This window comes from Anguilla rostrata, chromosome 9 (genome assembly GCF_018555375.3).
Source record: "Anguilla rostrata isolate EN2019 chromosome 9, ASM1855537v3, whole genome shotgun sequence".
Taxonomy (NCBI): Eukaryota; Metazoa; Chordata; class Actinopteri; order Anguilliformes; family Anguillidae; genus Anguilla; species Anguilla rostrata.
In genome coordinates this window covers 18,060,283-18,083,854 of record NC_057941.1, presented here as the reverse complement: position 1 = coordinate 18,083,854, position 23,572 = coordinate 18,060,283, and the positions used below count along the sequence as shown (strand labels likewise).

Here is a 23,572-nt window from a genome sequence, read left to right as displayed (position 1 = left end):
TCAACAAGATTGGGCTCTCCTGTTCTCCTGCCCCCTATGCCTTTTTGCTGCAGATGAAGTATATGGGCATTTTCATACCTGCTTTAACTGCTGTACGTTTTGTATGTGGCTGTGTTTGTGTGTATGTGTGTTTTTTTCTGTGTACGCTTGTATGTGTGTGTTGACTGTGCTTGTCGGTTACTGTAGGTGGGATGGCAGTTGAAAAACTTGGTGAACTCTCTGCGTGGAGACCCCAGTGGTGTGACGTTAACTGTAAAAAAACGTCCCCAGAGCACGCTAACCTCTGCCCCAGCTTTACTAAAGAACATGAGGTGGAAGCCCCTTGCCCTGCAGGTAGGAAACCATTCTCCTCACAACCACACGGGGGCGCTGTTGGCGCTGGACACTCCATTCCTGCTTTCATCACTCAACTTGTCATCGGAGACTGCATTGCAGGCTAAACTGATGCAGTCAGACTAAACAGACTAACTCATAAATCAGTTGAACTAGTCTTCTCATAGTTTTGCCTGTCTGCCTTTGCTCACTCCATTTCCATTAACAGATGCCGAAGCAAATGTCAGGCAGCCAACTTTCATCCATTAATTTTGTACCGTCTTGAATATTAGCTGATGTGGTGAACCGGTAGAGGAGGAATGAAGCTCTGAGCACATTATGGAACTCGGTGAAAGTGGGTGAGTGTTGTGGCGTTGATTTCTGGGGTAAATTAGGATAGATATGATTACTTTAAAAGTGATTTGGCTTCAGAAAACACCAACATGGGCCTAGAAAGGGTTAGAAATAGTCACCTCTCACACACTGCATTTTTTTCCTGCTCTCTACGCCAACTTACATGTATAATTCAGAGCCGTTTTCTTTTGCTTTGTTGTTAAAACGAACCTCTCTGTATTCAGAGTTCCTGGTTAACCTATCACGCCTCTGTTTTTACTGCACGGTTTGGGGGATCAACTGGGAAGAGCACAGCGAGCTGTTGCCCTGGCAACATCCTTAAGGGGGGGAATGCTGACAGAGAGGAGGTTGCACAAATACAGTTCAGAGTGTATATGGGTGCACTACTGACAAAGGAGGGGAGCAATATATCAGTGCTACAGCACTAATCAGATGGCATTGGTTATGAATGAATAAACACAATATGAATACAACACTATGAGTACACTGCTATACGATTTTCAATCATACTGCAGAAATTACTCTTTGTGCACACTGTAGGTGTGCTGTAATGCTATGTATTTTGCAAGCACAGTCAGGACAACCCAGTTTCTCTGTTACTGAGTAAATGGATACACACCCCTGAGTGATTAGTGAGGCAGCAGGAGCAGTGGTACACACCCCTGAGTGATTAGTGAGACAGCAGGAGCAGTGGTACACACCCTTGAGTGATTAGTGAGACAGCAGGAGCAGTGGTACACACCCCTGAGTGATTAGTGAGACAGCAGGAGCAGTGGTACACACCCGAGTGATTAGTGAGACAGCAGGAGCAGTGGTATACACTCTGAGTGATTAGTGAGACAGCAGGAGCAGTGGTACATACCCCTGAGTGATTAGTGAGGCAGCAGGAGTAGTGATACACACCCCTGAGTGATTAGTGAGACAGCAGGAGCAGTGGTACACACCCCTGAGTGATTAGTGAGACAGCTGGAGCATTGCTGGTGTGGGAAGAGCAGTGGCACAGGGACTGTCCCAGTCTGTGAGCTGGGGGCTGTGTGGAGAGAAAAAGAACAGTGAGTGATGGATTAGGATTGGTTTGTACAGTCCCTCCTAGAACCACACTCACAGGTCCTCCCAAAGCACTCTACCTCTACTGACACAACCCCTCACCCCTGTACCCTCCCACACCTCCATCCACCCACACACACACAAACACACATACGCGCTTACAGACACACACACACACACACATAGTGCTTCCCACAGGTTATCGGTTGTGGATGGCTGCCTCTGTCTCAGCTGTGATATGGGTGTAATGGGATCATGTGCTCTCTTGTTTCACAATGGGGAAAGCTGTCAAAAAATGCTTTTCTGCATTATGTCCTTTTCTTTGAGTTTGAAGGCTTATTAGAGCATATTCAAGGCTGCTTTTTTTAACTATAATGAATGCAATAATTGCACTCGAGCAAAGATGGATCCTTTTTTAATGAGCAACTGCTTGGTTTTTCTTAGAGATACCCTTTTCTTAGATATACCCCCCCCCCCCCAATTTAAGGGTTCTGTAATGTTTGAGACAAATGGTTTACAGTGTGTATTCAATTGCTTCTTTATTGCAGGTATAAGAGACCTTTCAGTGGCTAGTCTTGATTCTAGGTTCTTGATTGCCCTTGAAGTATGTTATTGGTGTTTCTGCACTTAAAGCAAAATGTGCAAATCAAAAACTGCAGAGTCAAATCAAGAAAAAATATCTTGTCCCAAACATTATGGAGCTCACTGTAATTGGCCATAGCATTGCCTTGGTGGAAGGGACATGAGTAGGTGAGCTGTCCTTCTCTCTTTGCATATGAACAGCCTTCTCTGCTTAGGTTGCCATTCACAGTCCTGCACAAGCTACATGTGTATGTCCTCCTCTGTCTCAATGTCTGCATAGGCTTAGCTAGTGGACTGCAGAATAGAACAGAAGCCTGACATTGTGTTTGGGAACAGAATGCGTGTTTGACTACGCTCTCTTTCACTGACAAAGGAGGTTGCATAGATGAGCATTGGATATTTCAAATTGAGAATAAATAGGAGTAAAATGAAAAACAATACTTTACAGTTGCCAATGAATGAATGATGTAGAATGACTTGTAAGTGCGGTTGAATATATCTGTGGTGTATGTCAATGTCTAAATCATCCATCCATGTATGCTTTCAGTCATATCATTTCCATACTTCCCAAGCCAAGGAGAAAACAGAGGTATCAATCTTTTGATAATTAGACCAGCAATCTCCACCTCCTTGTGCAATGGGTGTTTTCTCTAGTTTGGTCTTTGCTTGGGCAGAAGTTAGAAGTTGTTAGTTTCTAATTATCAGTGTTTGATTGTCACCAGCGTAAGGTTTCACCTGGACAGAAGCCTGACCTTGTGTTTCTGCCGTTCTGCTTTTTAATTGGCTGTTTCTGTCTGTACTCACAGCCAGTCGTCCCACAGAGCCCCACCAGCAGTGTGGCCACACCCTCCAGCACCTTCAGCACTCCGTCCAGGCAGGACAACTCTGCCCTACAGGACCTTTTCATCCCGCCTCCTCCCACAGAACCCTACACCCCCAGGTTCGGAGCCCTGTCCTTCACCTGAAGCGTCCTCCGTACTGTTTCGCTCCTGTCAGGATGACAGTCTAACTCAACACCTGTTAACTATTGGTCTTCTTACCTATTTTATTTCTTAAGCTGTCTGTGCATGTGTTTTTTCACCTGTTAGAAAGAGGGTGTCTGTGTGTTTAGCTGTACAACTGAGTATATATCTATTCTTATTCTGGGCCCAGGATGCCTCTTTGTCTACCTATGTAATGTGGTGCTGAATGAGTGGTATGTGTCCAATGCGTATACCTGTGCGGTTGAGTATCTGGCTGGTTATTTGCATCGTACAAGTACTGTGCATATACTTGTCAACATGGTGGGTGTATGTTTCCTTTTGCGAGTTTATCCATGCAATGCATTGCCTTTGTGTCTGGATGTTCATGATAGAAGATGAGAGACTTTTTTGGTGCAGGGATGAGAAAGGAAACCTGCCTGGTGAGGATATGATTCATCACCTCAGTGGTGTTCCAGTGGCAAAGGGCTCTGAGTCTCCAAACTCGTTCCTGGACCAGGAGTACCGAAAGCAGTTTACCCTGATAGATGAGGACACCGTGCTCTATTGCTATGAGTACGACAAGAACCAGAGTTCACCTCAGGGACATAGGGACAACAATTCCACATATGGTACGCCAAATTTGTGTGTGTGTGTTTGTGTGTGCATATTCATGTGCGCGTGTGTGTGTCTGTGTTTGAGCAGATGCACTTCTGCATGTGTGTGTCTTTATGTGCAGACATGCATTGTGCGTGTGTGTGTATCTGAGTTTTATGGATTATGATAAACAAATAATCACGAAACTATATACCTTTATTCATGTATAAACTATGAAATGTTTTAAATGTACACGGCTGGACACACACGTGTGTGCTGTGTGAAGGCGTTCTCCGCCATATTTTTAGTGAGTGTGTGTGGGTGTGCTCTTCACTCAGGCAGACTGAGGCCTATCTCCATGCCTGTAGAGTACAAATGGGTGGGAGACTATGAGGATCCTGCCAAGCCGAGAAGAGAAAGCAGGAGAGGTGAGTGCGTTGGGGGGAGGGAAAAAGAGAAGGAGGGAAAGGAGGGAAGAAAGGAATTAAGGCAGGGTGAGGGAGAGGAAAATGATCATCTGCACTTTCTTCTCCTCTAATTATCTCCTGCGGTGGTGTAATTTGGTTCAGTCATGACATCACGTGTTGCTCACTGTTAGCTGGGCTAAGAGGGAAGAAACAGTATGGCATATGTACCAAATCCTATGTAAACCTCTCCCTTTCCCTTGTAAACCTGTCCTTTTCCCTTTAATGTTCAATTTGCCGCTTAAAACTCCTCTGTCATCCTGCACATATTTTCTCTCTATATATTACTCCTCTTTTTTTTTCTTTTCAGTGTGCGTGTCTCTCCCTGTCCTTCATTATTAGTGGCAGAGCCACGCTCTGGCACAGACCTATAAATCAAAGCAGCCTTTGCCTCAGTCTACCTTCTGACATCCTGAATGGAGCCAAACAGCAATTAGCTTGTGCTCTATAATCAGTTGCATTGCTGTCAAGTGACAGTTTCTACCCCGGAAAATATGCTAGTCACGCTGTTGGGTATGACGTTGTAGGATGATGTTTTTATGGAATTTATCCTAATTGTATTGTTAGGAACATCAAAAGTTTTCTTTTTAAAAAATCTATATATTATGTATTTTTTGTTACACTTTAACCTTAACATTAGATATGAACAGAACTTAAATAATGTACTAAATACTGTTTTATAACTATTACATACTGTAAATTTGAATTTTGAGGATGATTTACTTGCTGTTATACAGTATAATGCCATCTTACATATACATCTTTTGCTGAGTAAATACATGTTTTATTTATTTTTGTCAATTATTTGTTACAAAATCTTCATGCTTCATGGTTCTTTACCTTTTCTTTTCTCCCATTATTTCCTAAAACAAACGTGTTTAATAATGGTAAAAATCTGACCAACCCTACATCAATGACAAAGCTTTACACTAATAGAGTGCTACTGAATATATACAGTATGTTAGCAAACAGGGTGGAAAAAACTAAAATTCAAAATCCCCAAATTAATTAAATTCTGTGGTTGAAGTGTTTGCAGTTCCTATCAATTTGGGCCTTGGCTTAATAGTGCTGGGGGGAAGACTGTATATCGAATTTCATTTGGCTTTGTTTAGAAGAGTCAATCTGCATCAAGTTTCTCATATCGATTGTACTGTCACTCTAAAGGGGTGTGACCATTGTAGTAATTGTATATCCCTGCGCACAGTGAAGTCATCCCAGCCTCCAGTGTCCCAGAGTCTCTGTAGATGGCATAGCTGCCTATAGGTCTTTCAGCTCTTTGGTCATCACTGACAGCCTTGACAGCTGTCCTCTCCTCAAGTCATCAGGGCACTTCACCTTCATCTCCCTTCTCTCGAACCATGCACTTGCTCTTCATCTCTCTCCCTCTCTGACATATCGACTCTGTTGTTCCATGTCCAACAGTGTCACTCGTAGTGCTCTGATCATTGTGTCTTAGCATTTCATATCTGGATTGGGATCAGCAGTTTATCTGGCGGGTAGCTCATCTGTTTCTGGTTCCAGTTTTACCAAGGGAAACAAATAATTTGATAATAGTGCAGTAATGGCTCTCATTCTCTCAGGATGGCTGTTTTTAAAACTCCCCAAAGAGATGGAGATATCAGCCCTGCATGACATTTAAAATGTATGGCTCCACTCCGCAGTGGGCACTCTCGCTAAGCGCTGCCTAGTCATATACTCCCAGATTCTACCCAATTCTACCCAACAGAACTGCTCCGGGATTGGTTTACTTTTCCCTGAATGATTTGTGTAAAGAAGTATCAGGTGTATGAAAGAACGTATTCTGCACCTGTCCATAGAGGGCTCAGATGGAGTAAATTTGCTGTAGAATTCTCCGACTGATATGCTCCTGAAAATGGCTATGCATCATATCGTATGAATTGTTGACCTGGATGTCTGTTAGCGGGGATGAGTACCAGCCTTCCCAGAAGGAAGAAGCAATAACAAGATTAAAGAAATGAAATGCACAATATTTTACTTGTAGGTTGAGGAGAGATGTCCAGACTCCAGAGCACATTAAATATGCGCATTCAAATTCAAATACTTTTAAAAATGAATTTACTGTTGCGTACCCCTCTCTCCCTAATTCCTCTCTCACTACACTGCTCTATGCTTCTCTTGTGCTTTTTCTCTCCCACTTAATTTCTTTCTCACTTTCTCTGTTCCTATAAATACTGAAATATTCTGAGGTCATTATCCAAAAGTTTGAATGCGCTCTGTTGTAATGGAGCAATTCTCCAAGCATCTCACATCTCAGTGTGAACAAGGAAGTGAGAACAGCAGGAAGTGTTTCAGTGGTTTTATTTATTTACCCTGACAGATGCTCTGATATTCTCTGTGGTGTTAGGAGTCCTTGAGGACAATTTGCTTAATTAGGACAGAGTCTGAAGGGAGCCTTTTCTTTTTATTTCTTAAATGAACATAAGTGGGTTTAAACCCTGTATCTTGCAGATTTTTTGACAACCAAAAGATGTGTAACACAAGTGAAATTGTGACCAGGGCTGTCTTGTTTGTTGGCCATATTAGATAATGGTCACTGGGTCAGTCTTGTTCTACTTAGTCCTGCATGAAAATACAAATAGAGAGATGTCTCCTGTGGAGAGTGTGTGCCCTGTCTCCTGAGATGGGAGTGTTTCCTGTGAGGAGGGTGTACAAACATAAGTGTTTATGAATATGAAGTACCGGGTGATTAGTACATCTAGGCTTGCCTTTTGCCTATAGTCTACATGTCCTGTGATGTCCTGTCATGAGTGTTTCCTGTTATGTGGGTACAGTATGTCCCTTTAATGGACACATTTTCCATGAGGGTATTATGTCCTGTCATGAGCGTTTCCTACGGACATGAGAAAAGGCAGGGGAGGCACAGGGAATTACTGTCTTCATAAAGTCGCTTGATTTCACTCAGTGCAATTATCACACGTGTACAGAGCGAAATAATGCAGAAATGCTAATGGAGAGGCACAGAACTCATGTCCATTTCTTTCCAATCCACATTTCTCAGTGCTCATTATTGCTGTATGACAAAAAACATTTATTCTTATACACAAATTAATTGTGAAAGTTAATACAAAATCACACACAACTGAATCATTTTATATTCTGCATTTCTCTCAAGGTAGGCAGCATGCTGCACAGATCACTGGAATTTCCTGTGATGAAAGTATGTCCCATGATAAGTGCTTATATGCTCTGTATTGGCAGCTTTTCCTGTCTCTGAGGTAACCGTGCTTCCTGCGTCCCCCTCAGAGAACTCCCTTCTGCGTTATGTGAGTGTGGACAAGGCTCCCACTGAAGAGCACTTTACGGGGCGAAGCAGTAAGCGGTCCCGGAGGAAGGGGGATCGGGGTGCCAGCCCCAGCCACTACTCCCAGCTGCCCTCCTTGCAGATGGAGATGCTGAGACAGGAGTCCATGTCCACCCCCAGCTCTGAATCCAGCTCTCTCTACCACGTGAGTGTCCACCACAGCACGCACAGCACCTCTCTTGCGCAGCCTATTTCAGGGGCTACTCCACGATGGAACCACCGATCGCTAACCTCTCACCGTTACCAGTCAGAGATAGCACACATTAACCTAGCCACAACCACTCATCTTATATCATATTATATGAATGGTTCCATTATGTCATCATTTAACACAGATACGATGAAACCATTCATCCCTAAGTACGAAAACAGTCACTTATCACTAATGATAATGAAGGCTTGTGTTTATATAGTGCCTTTCTCACATTCGAAACTCTTCACAGTGATGAGCGGGTTTATTTGATCAGAGGGAGGCTCGTCCCCTGCTGGCCCATCCAACACGACTTACAGCAGTAACTTTGTTTTCTGAGGAGTTCTCCCATCTAAATGCTAACTAAGTTCTCTTCTGTTCAGCTTCAGCCATTCAGCAGGAGCAGGGTCATAGTCATAGAGCTGCTGGCTAAAATAGCTGATTATCACTGATTACCAAAACAGTAGCACCATGAATGATTCCAATATATTATCAGTATACAGATACAGTTGAAGCATTCATCACAAATTCCTGCACAGTGTTACTAGTCATTCATAGCAGACACAAAAGTGCTCACTCTGTAACCTCTCATTACTTATCATAAATCCTCTGTCGTCATTTATCACTGCAGATAAGCACACTGTAGCTCCCAGGTGTCAGTGCAACAGATCCATTTGCTAGATGACAAATAGATGTGAGGAATGTAAGGGTGTGTCAATCTAGCTAACCTGTGCCTTTTGTGTCGCTGAACAGATCAGTCTCAGCCCAGATGGCTGATTTGTGGGATGGTGACATTCTGTGTTTTTAGGGGCGTGAGCAGACATATATTATGTGGATGCGTGTGCATGTACAGTATGTATGCATGTGCACGTGATTCAGAGAAAATGTAAGAACTCGGGGTGTGTGAGTGTATGAAGTAGAACTGCTTCCCACGGGTCTGCTTACGGACTGCTGCAACCTTGGGTTTGATCAACCGCTCTGATTGCAAACAGCAAGTTCCGCACCGGAACTGGGACACGCTATCCCACCATCTGGAAGAACGCGACGCGGAAGCCGGCGCTTCTCTCTGTCTTCCTCTTTCCGTCCCTGTCCTCCTGCAGAGCTGAGTCTCTGTGTGTCATCCCTTCCCTGCCGTACAGACAGATCAGCGCTGTACATCACTGCTCAGCAGGCTCTGCCTGTCCTGCCGAGCGGGGCTCTATATATAGCGGGTATTTTCCTGGCTCAAAAAAAAAAGGGCTTAGGTGTTGACTTTGCGTGACGGGGACTGCGATGGGTCCGGCTTTACTGCCACTGTCAAGTTAATGCGTTGTCTCCCTGTATTTAGCTATATTAAGTTCTGTAAAGTCTTTTAAGAGACTACCACAATACATTATGCTATTAAAAAAAGAAACATGTGGCAGAAAATGACAAATTGGAACAATTAAAATATTTATTGAATGGTTACACATTGTAAGTGCCAGAACCTGGGGGAAATATAGCTTATACTGAAGAATGAACACAGGGGTCATTCTACCAGAATAGTGATATTTGGAATTGCTCTATGACTTGAAATGCATTTCAGTTTTGTCACTGAAATCTTAGGGTACAATTTACCTTTTAATTTAATGAATCCACAGAAATACCACTTTAATGTATTTAAATTATTTTTATGCATTCACTCAAAGAATGCTTGCACCATCCTTTTTGTCAGTTGTGTTACTTGTACCTTGTAGCTGCATAAAAGTTTTTCAGAATTTTCTTTTTCTCAGTTCAATCTGTACATGTAGGCAAAACAGTGTAGATTAATGATAATACAGTTAAGTCCACTCAGTTGCATAATGGATTATCACATATTTCAGGTATTTTTAATTGAATTGCCAAACCAAAGCAATTTCCTATTCATTCCATTGTAAAGAGATTGCATATTTGCATAAGCCATTATCACATATTACAATATTTTGCTGGAATTATGTCCAATTACATCGCATAATAATCTATAAATATACATTTAATGTCGGCAGATGCCTCATAAATAAACCGAATTGCACTATAAAGCTACAAAACTGCCAAAATTTGCGAAGGTAGGCGGTTTCTGTTGAAAGTCGTGTCTTTAGCGGTTGCCAGATTGGCATATGCTGTTGTCGGCACTTTGTCTATTGTATCATTATTTCATGCACTTAAGCAGATTCTACTATAGTTAATTTAATGTGTCTAAGGTTCCACGTAAACTAGAAATCAGTCAAAACTTAAACTTGAAATGCAGTATCATTTATGAGAGAATTGTACCAATAAATACACAGACCATTTCTATTTTTTTTCAGGGTTTTGTATTTTTTTTCCCCCCACGATTGCTCCTATAGGTGGCGTAGGGGGCTTGAAAAAACAGGCGACTCACCTAAGACATTTCAATGCGGGAAAATCGCGGTATAGGCAGCCAGAGAGAGACTCAACTGTGCATCCCCAAGCCAGTGTAGCGACCTAGCTGATGTTGGCCATTACAGGGTTATCCGTCTTGCTGATTTCCACAGTGTGCAGTCACCCTTTCATGCCAGGGGCTTTTAAATCTAAAATACTAAAGATATCTGACAGGAAGTTGTATACTATGCCATAAAGGTTGCAAGATCACACCTTTGCTGGCTGAACAAGAAAACAATGTCTCTCACATAAATTCATATTTATAAATAATGTACACACATACACACACACACACACATATATACACAAACTCGAAGCTCACACTAACATATACAATCACAAAACCAATGTTACATGAATACGCAGTCACAAAACCATTCTTAAAGTAGCATTTTCTAAAAGATATATACATGTTCTCATTTGCTGCTGCAGCAGTGTTTTCAAATGTTTTGGGTGAATGGCCGTGTTATGCATTTAAGTCTTTCAAAATTAGTGCACTCGCAGTTGTTGTATTGAGTGTGTAAGGTTAGAACTTTCAGTTGAAAAAAAGAATAATGGCACACTCACAAAAGCTTTTGAAATATGGCTCTTTATTCATGCATTTCAAAGCACTTATTCTGAAACTCATCAGAGTGTGAACAGAATTATATCCATAGGCTCTCTCAAGTGTGTAGTTACTTTTCCTTTTAAACTTTATGTGGTTATACAGGGGGCTTTCAGTAATGGAGTTTTAAATCATTTACAACAATGGACTCTATTTAATTACAAACAGTGAATCAAGCCCATGGTACCAATACATCTTCTGTGCCTTATGAAACTATTCCATTTGAAGAAAAAAACATATCACATTTATGGTGTTGTTCTGCAAATTCAGCTTTACAATCAATTAACTGTCTTTTGGGGATCTGTAATATGTGCCTGATGTTATGCACAATTAATTGCTTATTAGAAGTGATTATCATTAGATGTGGTGTATTACCTGGCATGGCTCAATGAAGAAACGGCCATTCCCAGACCCCAACTGGAAATACAGAGCGAAGGATGAAAACACATCTCTCTCAGTGGTGTCACCAGCATGGCCATAGTGACTTCTCACACGCTCAGACTGGTAGAACAGTGGCTTCCATCAACTCAAACTGCTACCACACTAATCACCAATAAAACTCAGCTGAGAGAGACAAGTTCCCATAATGCCTTGACTCCTTGGGAAGATATGTACTGTCTAGCCACAGGGTTTCAGACTGTTTGCGAAAAGATCCTTTGGTCACGCATGTTTTCTGTTACAGACATTTCATCGGTCTTCACTGCTGTCACGGTCCAAGAAGAACAAAGGTGAGAACCATATTGTTTTGTGTCAGTAAGTGTTTCAGTGTTGGTCAGTTTTTCAGTGTTAGTTTTTCAGTGTCAATCAGTGTTTCATCTCATTAGTTAGCATTTTCTTGGGTGGTTGAAAGGGCCTTTACCTCAAAACAAACTCTGACTGTGGTTCTCTGTCTATAGACATTTCCTAAACTTAGGCAAGCTAGTTTAAGCACTTTGGGTATGCTTGAAGTCGTCTGACTGCATGTTTAGGGGTTAACTTTTATAAAAACCATTGTATTAATTTAATTTTTAGACATTTAACACTACACAGATTACAGTAATTTTACTTACAGTGTAGTTGTACAGCTGGATATTTACTGAAGCAATTCAGGTAAAGCACTTTGCTGAATGGTCCCACCTGGGAATCAAACCTACAATCTTGAAGTTGCAAGCCCATTTCCTTTACTTATATTTGGCACAGCCACCCATAATTAATAAAAACATTGGTGCATGCTCACAGGGCCGGCTGTCAAATTATTTTGGCTGTGGTTCTTTACCCTCTATGCTCATTACAGATTGGGGTGCTAGTCTTTCTTTTTTATGATCTCAGTTCATGTCCTCCCTGTCTAGGGCCCTTGGCCTCCATCAGTAAGCGCAGGATCTCCTGTAAGGACCTGGGTCATGGTGACTGCGAGGGCTGGCTGTGGAAGAAGAGGGATGCTAGGAGCTACTTCTCTCAGAAGTGGAAGAAGTATTGGTTCGTCCTGAAGGATACCTGCCTGTATTGGTATATGAATGAAGAGGTGAATGCTTTCAGATATTCTTAGCCAGTTCCAGACCTGAGTTTGCTTTTTTACGGTCTATTACCTCAGACCACAGGGCACATCACCGCAACTGAAGTCACTGCTGGAGTGTTTGAAATCTCCCACTGTCCCACATGTTCAGCCCTCCTTGTTGTGCTGATTAAAGCATTCTGCAGAGAAATGAAATGATGAATTGTTCGCGTTTGAATCCAAAAGTGTGTACATATGTAGCTTTGGATAATTAATGGCCAAATATGTTATCTGTGGGCCTTGTTTGTTTGCATATGAGTACAGGGAAAGTGCTGTTATAGCAATTGAGAGGAATTTGCTAAGGGGAGTAATTACTGTCTTCATTCCCCAAATGTAAACTGCATCTAGTCGTGAAATATTAATATTTCTCATAAAAAGATGCATTTTATTTTACTGTGGTATGCTATTCAGTTTTTTAATCGAAAGACAACCGCACCCAACACAAATTCCACAATACACATGTAGACAGTCAATAAGGCTGCTGTTTGAACAAATTCATAGCAAATATTAAAATCAATAATTACCATGTTTAATGTGTTTGAATGTGAAGTCACTCTAACCAAAAACCATGTGTAATTCTAATAAGAATTGTATGGAAATATGGAAACTTACTGTTGTGATGAACAAATATTACTATAATAGTGTAAGCATAATTCCCACTTAAAATTAGCTGACAATGTTAATTAATCATAGCTAGCATGGATGCGAGAGAATAAACTATGCTTTAGGTACACCTTAAACCTTTTTTAGTAATTTTACCATGCCTACCGTTTCACCTTTTAACGTTTACCTAACAATGCTTATCCCAGAAAAATTAATATTTTTCAAATGGTTGTAGAGGTGTTGAAAGTGCATTCACATGCAGACAGGGTTTTCTGAAACACAATTTATTTTGTGTCTGAAGATGTACTCAAACTGTGTGCTCATTAAGGATATTTTAATTGCAAAATAATTGAACAATTTTTAGAATAATAAACATGCACAGAGGTGCTTGATTAGCTGTGCTTAATTGTGGTGAGTCCATGAAGTGACAACTCGATGAAGCAGAGTGATTATGGAGTCAGTTTCCTGCAGAGTTGATATCTTCACCAATAATAATAGTAATGCAGTGAGAATTGTACTGAGTGATAGATGCAGACCTCACCAGTTTTGGGGGTGCAGTCGCTTTGGCATGGGGTTGGTGGGCTATTATTGGAGGGTAAATTCCTCTTGGGAATTTAATTCCATTTGCTGCTAGACTGAGATGCTAGAGGGGCTAGAAGCTTTGTTGTTCTATGTTGGTATGTGGCTTCTCTCTGTATTTGTGACCAGGAAAGAGAGAAAAATGTGTGAATGAGAGAGATGAGTGTGAAGTGAAAGTATCTGTATGCTCCTCTTCCACAGGATGAGAAGGCTGAGGGCTTTGTCAGTCTCCCAGAGTTCAACATTGATCGTGCCAGCGAGTGTCGCAAGAAGTAGTGAGTACACACAGAAGCACAAATAGTCTCAGTAGCACTCGGGGAATACTGGACAGCTTAGACAGGGCCATCTCAGCAGCAAGGAAGACTGTCTCACCTGCCACTGTCACCAATCACTTAATTACTACAGCATTCAGCCTTTTGCATGAGTCTCATGTGCTAGACTGCTGTGTTTACTGCCATACATGTGTGTGTGTGTGAGTGCATGCCTGCATCTATGTGGATGTGTGTGTGCATGCATGTATGTGTGTATATTTGCATTCCTAAGACCATTTTTTCTTCTTTCTGTGTATTTCAGTGCTTTCAAGGCCTGCCATCCCAAGATCAAGAGTTTTTATTTTGCCGCAGACAGCACGGATGATATGGACAGGTGAGGCTAAGCCAGGGAGGGACACAGGAATGGGCAACACAGACACAGCAGAGCTTAGAGGGCAGAGCCACAATAGATTGGAGTCTGGAATAAAATATAGCATCGCAGGTTTTTCATTTGAACCTCATTGACCTTCTTGCCTTTCCCCTAATGACTGAATTCAGCACTATTGAAAGCCCTTATTGTCATGCAGCACTGTTCCATTTCCCTCCAGAAATGTGTTCATTACTCAAGTGTGCTATTACCATGTTAATGAGGCCTTTGTGCTTTGCCATATAAAGTGTTCAAGCTGATACTCCTTGCCAGGACATGCAGTACTATTTACAGTGGACACGTGAGGTCTCAATAGCAACATGTTATTCCTTAAGATTCATAGTGTCTGTTACCGTGCTTACACTAAAGGAATTAGTCACATTAAAGATGGCTGTAATTTGGTAGATTTTAAATTAGATCGAAACTATGCAGCGGCAGGCAGGGCACAGTAGTGATCTAGTGAAAGTCAAGTTAAGACATTCTGATGTGTAAATATCTTAATGTCTTAATCTAAGAGGGGTAATGTGGGCTTCTAAACACTTTAATGTTTACTTGAAATTTAAAACTTTTTCACAAAGGCATTGACCGTTGACCGCTGGTTTCAGAGAATAAACATAGCATAGCATAGACTGCGTTGTTGCTGTTCTTGTTTGTGTTAGTGTTAATCAGATTAACCTACAGGGTCCAAGTTAAACTATGCGGTTGTTCCCTGCACTTGGAACGGTACTTCTCTCTAGGGTTTTCGACACACTTGTTCCTGGTTATGGTTATACACTTTGTTGTACGTCGCTCTGGATAAGAGTGTCTGCCAAATGCCTGTAATGTAATGTAATGTAACATATTTTTAATGAATTCTCACTTCCCCAACAATTCTGTCATAAAAATTCATTCATGTGAAATAAGTTCATAAAATTCTAGTATGCAAATAATACTTTCAGCTATTTTAAGTTAATTGGCTGACTTTAATGGTGGACAGTGAGGAGTGAAAGGTGAGACTTATACTTCAGATATCTGGGTTGCTCTTATTGTCAGACAGTGTGATACATGGATTGCATTCATAGATTAGGGTATCAGCAAGACTTTTAATTGCCCCAAGCATGTTTCTTTTTATGTTTTTGGAGGGGAGAAGAAGCAGCATTTTATACAATATAAACAATATAAAAATTGTATACAATTCACTGTTTCTCTGTCTAAGGCCATAATCTAAACAATGACAGGATATCTGACAAGATATTGCCTCATAATTTCACAAATTAAATTTGAAATCACATACAAATTCACCCTCAAATCTAACTGCAGAATTTGCGGTGATTACATTGTAGGCATGATCAAACAGTTATTGCATGTTAACTGCTTTGTGAAACCTGGCCTTAAAGCCTTAGTGTACCATTTTCATTGTGGTGTTACTTTGAAGCGAACCCAAAATGTCTTTCCAAATGCAATCAGGTATATTTTTAAGCATCTAGTTAAAATCTTCATCATTTTAGTAGAGCCTCACTGTTCACAAAGTTATGCGTATTGAATGGGACATTGTGGATGCTTCCCTTCCTTCCTCCCTTTCACTTCCTGTTTCCCCGCAGGTGGCTGAGTCGGCTTGGCATGGCAGCGGGGGGCTACATGGAGAGAGAGGTCGTCAGGCAGGACCAAGGTGAGCGGACAGAAACGGCTCAGTCCCCAGCAGGTGAAGGTTGGCTTTGCACTTCCTGAACTGCTGTGGCTCTCTCTCTCTCTCTCTCATCCTGCAGATTACTGGAGTGAAAGTGAGCAGGAGGACAATGACACACCTTCTACACCCAAACAGGACAGCCCCCCACCTCCCTATGGCACCTACCCCCACACCACCTTAGTGAGTCTCCATCTTTTTTTCCATTTCTTTTTAGGGCCTGAAGCTCAATACGTAATGGGAGTAATGTTAATGTTCTTCAGTAATGAGACGTCTTCAGTCTTCAGTACTTGAGACGCCAAACTTGGTTTTGCTTGAGCCACTATTATGAGCTACCAAAACGAATCTAGTAGTGCAGCAATGAGTTTGTCACGGAGGTCTGTTTCTCTGTGTGGGTTGTAGGGGGGTGAGGAAGGTGGCTATTATGAGCTCTTCATTCACTCTCACATAATAAGGGAATAGAGAATCCCAATCCATTTGTACTTTGTATTTTCTTCATATCTGGAGGCTGACTCGTTGGGATCTGTCATCACACAGCACAGGGCCGTTACTCAACTTTCACCATAATGGCTGCTGCATATCAACCCCTCTTCTGGGCTGTTGTTAGAGGGTACTTACGCTTGTACATCCTCCTTACTGATCTCTCCCTTGTTAAATAAGGCTTACGTGTGAGAAAACCAGGAAATGGTTGAGAAGAGAAAAATAAAAAACCAAAAGGGATAATCCTACTTGACAGCTCTTCTCCAGTCAAAGTGAGATGAGTGCTTTAATTTGCTCTGTCTCATCCTCTACAGCGCTCCCAGACTAACCCCCTCTTTCTCTATTACGTTCACGCTCTCCCTCTCTCCTCTTGTCTACTATGCTGAGAGCATTGCAAAGAGAGAGATAGGGAGGGACTCAGTCATTTCTGGGTCCTTTAGGGTAATTTCCTTTCCGGAAGAATGCCAAAGAAAGGGCCTTTTAAAACTTGTTGGAAAAAAGTTATCTGCCCTTGACTCCCACCCCTGTTCAATCGAGAGCAAGATAATCCACTTTAGCTCCAATGGCCCGAGTAGGCCCGGGCATGAAAAGGTGGCATTTATGAAGCATGCGGCTGGGTGAAATGTGAGCTGCGTCTGTGAGTCTTCGCTCTTAGATGATCTCAGTATCAGCTCAGGTTTACTCCAGCTACTGCCTGAGAATTCCCCGAGGCCAGGAAACGCAGCAATCGCTGTACACACTTTCAGCGGCCAGCATGTTATTCTGTGCTCAGCACCAGTCAGCAATACCTCTTATAGTCTGGGCAGTTTTACTGCTCAGCTTGGCCCAGGATCCATTGGTAGGAAGGGAGGCGCTAGAGCAACGAGAGCCTACTTAACAAAAAGCAGTTTGAAAAAGTTCTCTTTGGAAATAAGGGTGTCTTCAAAGTCTCCATGTGTTAGAATATTTTCATTCACCCTTTTCAGTTATTTGAAGTCGACACAAAGACCATTATGTCAGTCCTACTCCTCCTGAGTGCTTGAATTGGGATTGGTTTTCTTCTGAAAATGCCCGGTAAAATATGGCAGCTTCCTCTGCCTCCCTCAGCAGGGTAGGTCCTATGGAAGTGTGCAATGCCTCAGAGCACAAGCGCACACAGTTGTGCCTAAATGTGATGGGGGAAAGGGAAGAATTCAGACACACCTATGGTATCCCCACCATTAAAATAAGTTGCAGCTGGTCTGATCACATGGGCAGTGTTACACGACCATCACGCCAGCGTTGGTCAGGTGACCTGGCTGGCGGAGGTTAACTTGCGCTCCCTGCCCTACAGATGAGCGAGGACAGCCCATACCTGGAGCCCAAACATGGCCGCCTGCCCTCCGTGGAAACGTGCCACTCGCCCCGGGAGGAGTTCCACCCCCAGGCCCCACCAGGGAGCTGCGGTGGCTCCCCGGCGCGCAACTCCACCAGCCAGCGGCGCTCCTGGCAGGACCTGATCGAGACGCCCCTGACCAGCTCGGGCCTGCACTACCTGCAGACGCTGCCCCCGGATGACCCTGCTCTGCGGCAGCCGGGCGGGGGCTTGTCCCCCGAGCCCCGGCGCCAGTCCACGCTCCCGGCCCAGCGCAGCCTGCTGCAGGACCACTACGGCCCCCTCCCCGTGGCCGAGGGCCAGAGGGTGCGTGAGCTGTTGGGGGGTGGGGAGAAGCCCCGAAGCTTCACTCTACCCCGTGACGGAGATCTCTATGCCCTGCTCGCACCTTCAGCCAGCACCTCCGCGCGCAAGGACCCACGCAGGTACCTGCCGGGGCAGAGCCGGGACAGAGGTGAGAGGCTAACAGAAAGGATTGGCTCTGCTGACCCTCGGATGCACAACCTAGAGCTACCGCTGGCTATGCTTATGCAGCCCAGGTGCTTTGTCTTGCCTGCAGCCACATCTGCAGTGCGTGACATCGCTCTGATTGCTGTCCTCTGCCCAGATTGAGATGGCTGTCTGTGAATGACAGACCTCATCCTGATAATTTATCTATTAATCTTATTTATCTATCATTATAATGAAAACGAATCCTAATTAAATAGTGTACATTGTGCAGAACACACAAACATTTCAACACATACAGTTCATGTATACAAGCACACACATACACTCGGAGAGGAGTGCAAATGAAGCCAGACAGCATCTGTTTTTTACGTTCCAAGATTCAGCTTAGGGCATATGAAGCCCTGTTTTTCATGATACATTTGACCAGACTTCATTATTTCAGATTCCAGTTACGAGATCTAAGCAAATGTATCTTTGAAATGCTTTCAGTAAAATTATTTCCACATAGAATCTGATCTGGAGCTTTAATGAAACTGTAAATTGAAAATGTAATTGACTTTTGTAGGCAATTTAGAGGAGGAGAGCTAACTGAGGAGAGAAAAAAGACTTGAGTTTCTGAATGGCTATCAATCCGATATGTCTGTTCCTCCTGCTCCGTGGCTGATACTTAATTAAAACCTGTCCCTCGTGGAATATTTCCCCTCATTTACAACACGGTTTGGTTGATTGTACGTTCTGCAACTTGAGTGAATTCAATGGTTTGTGGCTTAGTGGTTATTATATGCAAAACAGTTAGAAGAGGGGAGGTTAAGAATAGCAAAATCCTTTCTAAACCTTCCTCTCTGGCTCCCCCCTCAGGTGTTGAGCAGCAGAACAGACAACATGCAGACTCCCTTCAAGACCTGTACAGAGCCCTGGAGCGGGCGAACCTGTCCCCTATGGGCGAGCGCAGACTGTCTACCAAACTGGAGTACAAGCGGTCCTTTGTCCGACGCTGTAACAATCAACAGCTCAACGACAAGCTTCACCGCCTGCAAATCCTTCAGAGTACGCTCAAGGTATGTCTGTTCGTTTATCTGTTTGTTTAATTGGTGGGTCTCTGCTGATCTCAGAACATGGCCCCTACCCTTATGTCTCCTCCACATGGGCCTCAAACCAAAACTCCTCCAGCTTTAGGTTTCTCATTTTCATGTCCCCGTCGGTTGAAAAGTTTACAAAGATGGCGTTTATAAATTGTGTCAGCCCCTTGTGTGTGTGTATGTGTGTGTGAAAGATGTACAGATGTACAGATTTTTTGGGGTTTTTTTTGTTTTTCTTTCTTTGTTTGTTCAACCCTGTTTGGACATTTGAAGGGTATGGTTTCAGCTGAAGACTCCCACCATGTGGCCAAACCTGATTATCACAATTAAGTTACTAAAACCCACAATTCATTGTTGTTCATGCAGGTGTATGTGTACACTCATGTGTGTGCCTGTGTAAATGCTATGCATGTCTCACAGTTGTGCATGTATTAACACTTTCTCCTGAAGCATTTATTAAGGCATTTTTCACCTGGGTGTACTACTCTTAAATAAAGCCTTATAATTTTGTGGCAACACAGCAGAGAGCTTATGGCATTACTTGAAGTGTGCCATCAAAACTATGTATCAAAACTGAGGAAATAAGAATTATTCCTGGTATACCCAAAATGTACATAAAAATGGAACTGCACTGTTTATTGCACAAAATTCACGAGCTAGCATCAAATGGATTCACCCCCAACCTCTTTCCCACTACTACAAAAGAAATTGTGTAGATAACTAAAAGCAGTGTCCCAAAACCTCTTCAAATTTCACATTTTGGATAATGTTTTGAACACATAATGTACACCACAAAAACAAATCTTCTTCACTCAAAGTCACATATTTTGAACAGATAAGAGTGTAGTTTGCATCTGCAAGTGTGTTGCTCACATTCCGAACGTGTTAATCAGTGGGAAATTATCTGATGTGAAATTGTGATCATCTAAAAAAATGTGTGCTATTTGCACAAAAAGCACAAGCAACTAGGTGAACTACTAGCCAAACTTGGTAGGTCTTACTGAAAAGCTGTTGGATGAGTGGTGTACAGAATGTTAATTCATAAATTTTGATTCATTGTATGTATGTGTCATGTATTGTATGTACCATGAAAAGCGCTACATAAAATAAATGTATTATTATTATTTATTAATGTGGAATACAGAGAAATATTAAGAACACTAAACTTGCTTTTTTAATTAACCTAAATGCCCTCCAGTGGGGTTATAACTTTGTCTAGAACCCAGTCATTGAGCTGCTTGTAAATTCATGCTTGTTTATGCCTCTTTAGTCTCTCACCTCTTACATGTTCTCACTTCTTTTTGCAGGATGTACAGCTCCCCGACGCGGAGCCCCCGTCCAGATACTGAAACAAACCTGTGGGGAAATTTCACTGGTGCATGGTCCCAAGGGAGTGATTGTACTACTGGCCTTCCACATTTCTGCCCCAGAAGCGCACCTTGATGGAACAGCACAGAGAGACAGTGATATTATGAAGCAGTCTCTGCCCCTCTGTCCAACGTGTGCGTGTGCGTGTGCGTGTGCGTGTGTGTGTGTGTGTGTGTGTGTGTGCGTGTGTGAGAATGTCACACACTCCCATGCCTCACGGGTCTCTCAGCCTCCTGACTGAAACATTTCCTTTTTCTTATTTTGTCCTGTATATCCCAACATGATAATGTTGCAGCCAGTGCTGAGATTAACAGCAAATTTTTAAACATTGAATACACATTTGCACAGCTACACAGGGGCCACTCTCTTGCCTGGGAGACAGAAGATATAATAACTCCCTATATGGAGGGCCCTTGTGACATTCAAACAGCAAAGTCTCATCCCATCTTTAAATTACATTTTCAAATTTGACAGTGCCTTCATATGAAATGCAAATCAAACCACTGTTTTTTTTTGTTTTTTTTTGTTTTGTTTTACCGTACAGCAGTTATAGATTTTTCAAATCTGATTAAAATTGTTCATATCTAGGGGAGTGTTAGAACTCAGAATCCCGCTATGAAAATATTGTTTCCATATTCATATTTAGAACCATTCATAAGACGTCCCATGAGAGGAAAATCATAGTGGTGAATTGTCCCCATGTCAGACAGTGCAGTGTTCAGACCACTCCTGTCTTGTAGAAAAGTCTATAGATGTACCTCTCTCAAGCAATCAGAAGCCCCAGAGTGTTTCCCATTCCTGGATTCTTTTTCAAGGCTGGTACTCCAGCAGGAAACATCAGGCTCTGACCTGCCACTGACATTGCTGTTATATTTAACAGTGCTTTGCACACAACATTCCTCAGTAAATCCAGACATCATAACAGTTGTTGTTGTATATTGTCACTATTATTATTGAACAATATTACAAGCTTTCTGGAGTCTCTGTAATGTAGGGATGGGCATGGAGGGCTGTATCAGTTTCTGGATTTCGTGCCAGCTTCTGCTCTTAATTATTTAATCAGCCAGATCATTCATGTGATCTGACGCTTTAGCTGAAATTCTTGATAAACCCATGAGTCACTGCTGATAGCTGTATATCAGATGTTTTACTGTGATCTAATCTATGACTGAACTGCCGTTGGTGTATATAATTAGCTAACTGAGCCAGGTTAATTGGTGAAAGCAAAAACCTGCATGTACTCCAGCCCTCAATGAATGACTTTGCCCACCTCTGCTTATCTAGGTGATCTGTAATTGTTTTTAAAAACAATAATTGGTTTAAGAAACAGTAAGGTATACCTAACGAGAGGTAACGAGAGATGAAACTCATTCAAATACATCCCTACAGGTAAAGCATGTCAAAATGGATCATTTCTGTGGTCCGTTCATCTTCCAGGTCCTTCCCAGTCAACATTCTGAGGGGCGAGGAGTCAAACCAAGTCTTTGGACTCAAACAAGAATGACCTTCATGCATTTTCTGACAATATGTATACAGTCATTTTCCTAATATAACGTTTATATGGAAAGGTGCAGTTTTCCATTTTGTTTGCTCTGTGCAGTGTGTCCGTACCTGAGGGAACCCGCGTTGAGTCGTCGGTGTCGCTCTTCTCCATCTGGCTCTCGTGAAAATGTGATGTTCTCTCCTAAATTTGGTGTTCTTCCTTCTTGCACGTACAGAGATGGGTATCAGTTGGCAATAATAAACCTAGTTATATCAAGCTGTTGAAACATAAAGTAAACTAAAAAAGGGTCTATTTTTGTATGTGAGATATTTATCTGAATGCTTCTGAGTCGTTTTGTATTCTAAGGCTTATAAGCCTCAGTCAGGTGTCTCTGACCAGGCTTTTTCTTGTCTTGGCTTTGTGCAAATTATTTGACTTTGTATAAAATATTTGAAAATGTTGTTCCCTCTCTGTAAACAATTATGTGAATTTGAAGTGCTTTCAAGCTCATGTCTCAGTGTCAAAAATAACCTGGTTTTATGAATAAATTGTTCAATGCTTATATTCTATAATATATATATTCTAAAAGATTTGATCAAGCTACCTCACTTATGATTTGAAACAGAAGCACACACTAATGGGTATAAATGCTGAGTTCTGGAAACCACTATACGCTCAACCACACATACACACACACACACACATCCAATATATCATGAGAGTCTGCTTGTCAGTCTGAGTACTTGAGCGAAGGTAAGATAACCATATTCACACCTATTAACTGCCAATCTTCCAGCATGAACAAGATTCTAATAATTTGGTCCTCGAGGGAAACAGGATATGCTTGCTTTTACTTTCACGTTAAGCAATCAGCAGCTGGTTTAGATATAAGAAATCAGGTGTGGTGTGTTCAATCCACCACTATAATTGATCAAGTACTGAATAACTGTAAACCAGCATGCCCTGTGGCCCTTCAGAACAAGTGTTAACAATCCCTGATTTAGAGTCAGTTAGGTCCAAGGTGGTGGTCTTTCTATCATCCAGACACTTATGTAGACGTAAATATCTGTCTATAAATAAATATATTTTACTTTCCCCTCCATACATACTTGGGATCAGTGTACCTGTCTGTATAACATATCTCCTGCATTTCTTTTGATATTATTCATAGTCCACCACATTTATCATATTGTCCAGTTATTTAAGTGCACCTCCATATAATGCTTTTTTTTTTGTACATAATGTGGGTATTAGTCAGCCAAGGTTCCCGTTGTTTGAACGAGGGATGACCATCATAAACCTTGGGGGTTTGAATGAGTATTGGGTGGGGGTCATGAGACTGTCCCATGGCAATTTCTAGGCCATGGGAAAATTGTCTTTCCAGCTGTATGTAGAGCCTGTGATATTTATGACTCCACTGGTGAGCAGGCAAAGGAATGTTCAAAGTCCAGAGACAGTTAAAATTGAACCCTACAT

General features: G+C 42.1%; 1 protein-coding gene across 2 annotated transcripts in view; it reads left to right on the top strand.

Moving 5' to 3' along the window:
• Positions 1-22,658, top strand: part of LOC135263138 (connector enhancer of kinase suppressor of ras 2-like) — a 56,912-nt gene extending 34,254 nt beyond the window's left edge. For both annotated transcript variants that reach the window (XM_064350800.1, XM_064350799.1), the window contains exons 9-22: positions 187-333; positions 3,102-3,235; positions 3,675-3,886; positions 4,190-4,279; positions 7,580-7,782; positions 11,511-11,556; positions 12,157-12,329; positions 13,743-13,816; positions 14,115-14,186; positions 15,800-15,867; positions 15,965-16,065; positions 17,675-18,170; positions 19,025-19,224; positions 20,553-22,658. In XM_064350800.1, the coding sequence (XP_064206870.1) occupies positions 187-333; positions 3,102-3,235; positions 3,675-3,886; positions 4,190-4,279; positions 7,580-7,782; positions 11,511-11,556; positions 12,157-12,329; positions 13,743-13,816; positions 14,115-14,186; positions 15,800-15,867; positions 15,965-16,065; positions 17,675-18,170; positions 19,025-19,224; positions 20,553-20,594 (2,058 nt within the window). In that variant the 3' untranslated portion in view covers positions 20,595-22,658. The remainder of the gene's footprint in view (positions 1-186; positions 334-3,101; positions 3,236-3,674; positions 3,887-4,189; positions 4,280-7,579; positions 7,783-11,510; positions 11,557-12,156; positions 12,330-13,742; positions 13,817-14,114; positions 14,187-15,799; positions 15,868-15,964; positions 16,066-17,674; positions 18,171-19,024; positions 19,225-20,552) is intronic.
• The last annotated feature ends 914 nt before the right edge of the window (positions 22,659-23,572 follow it).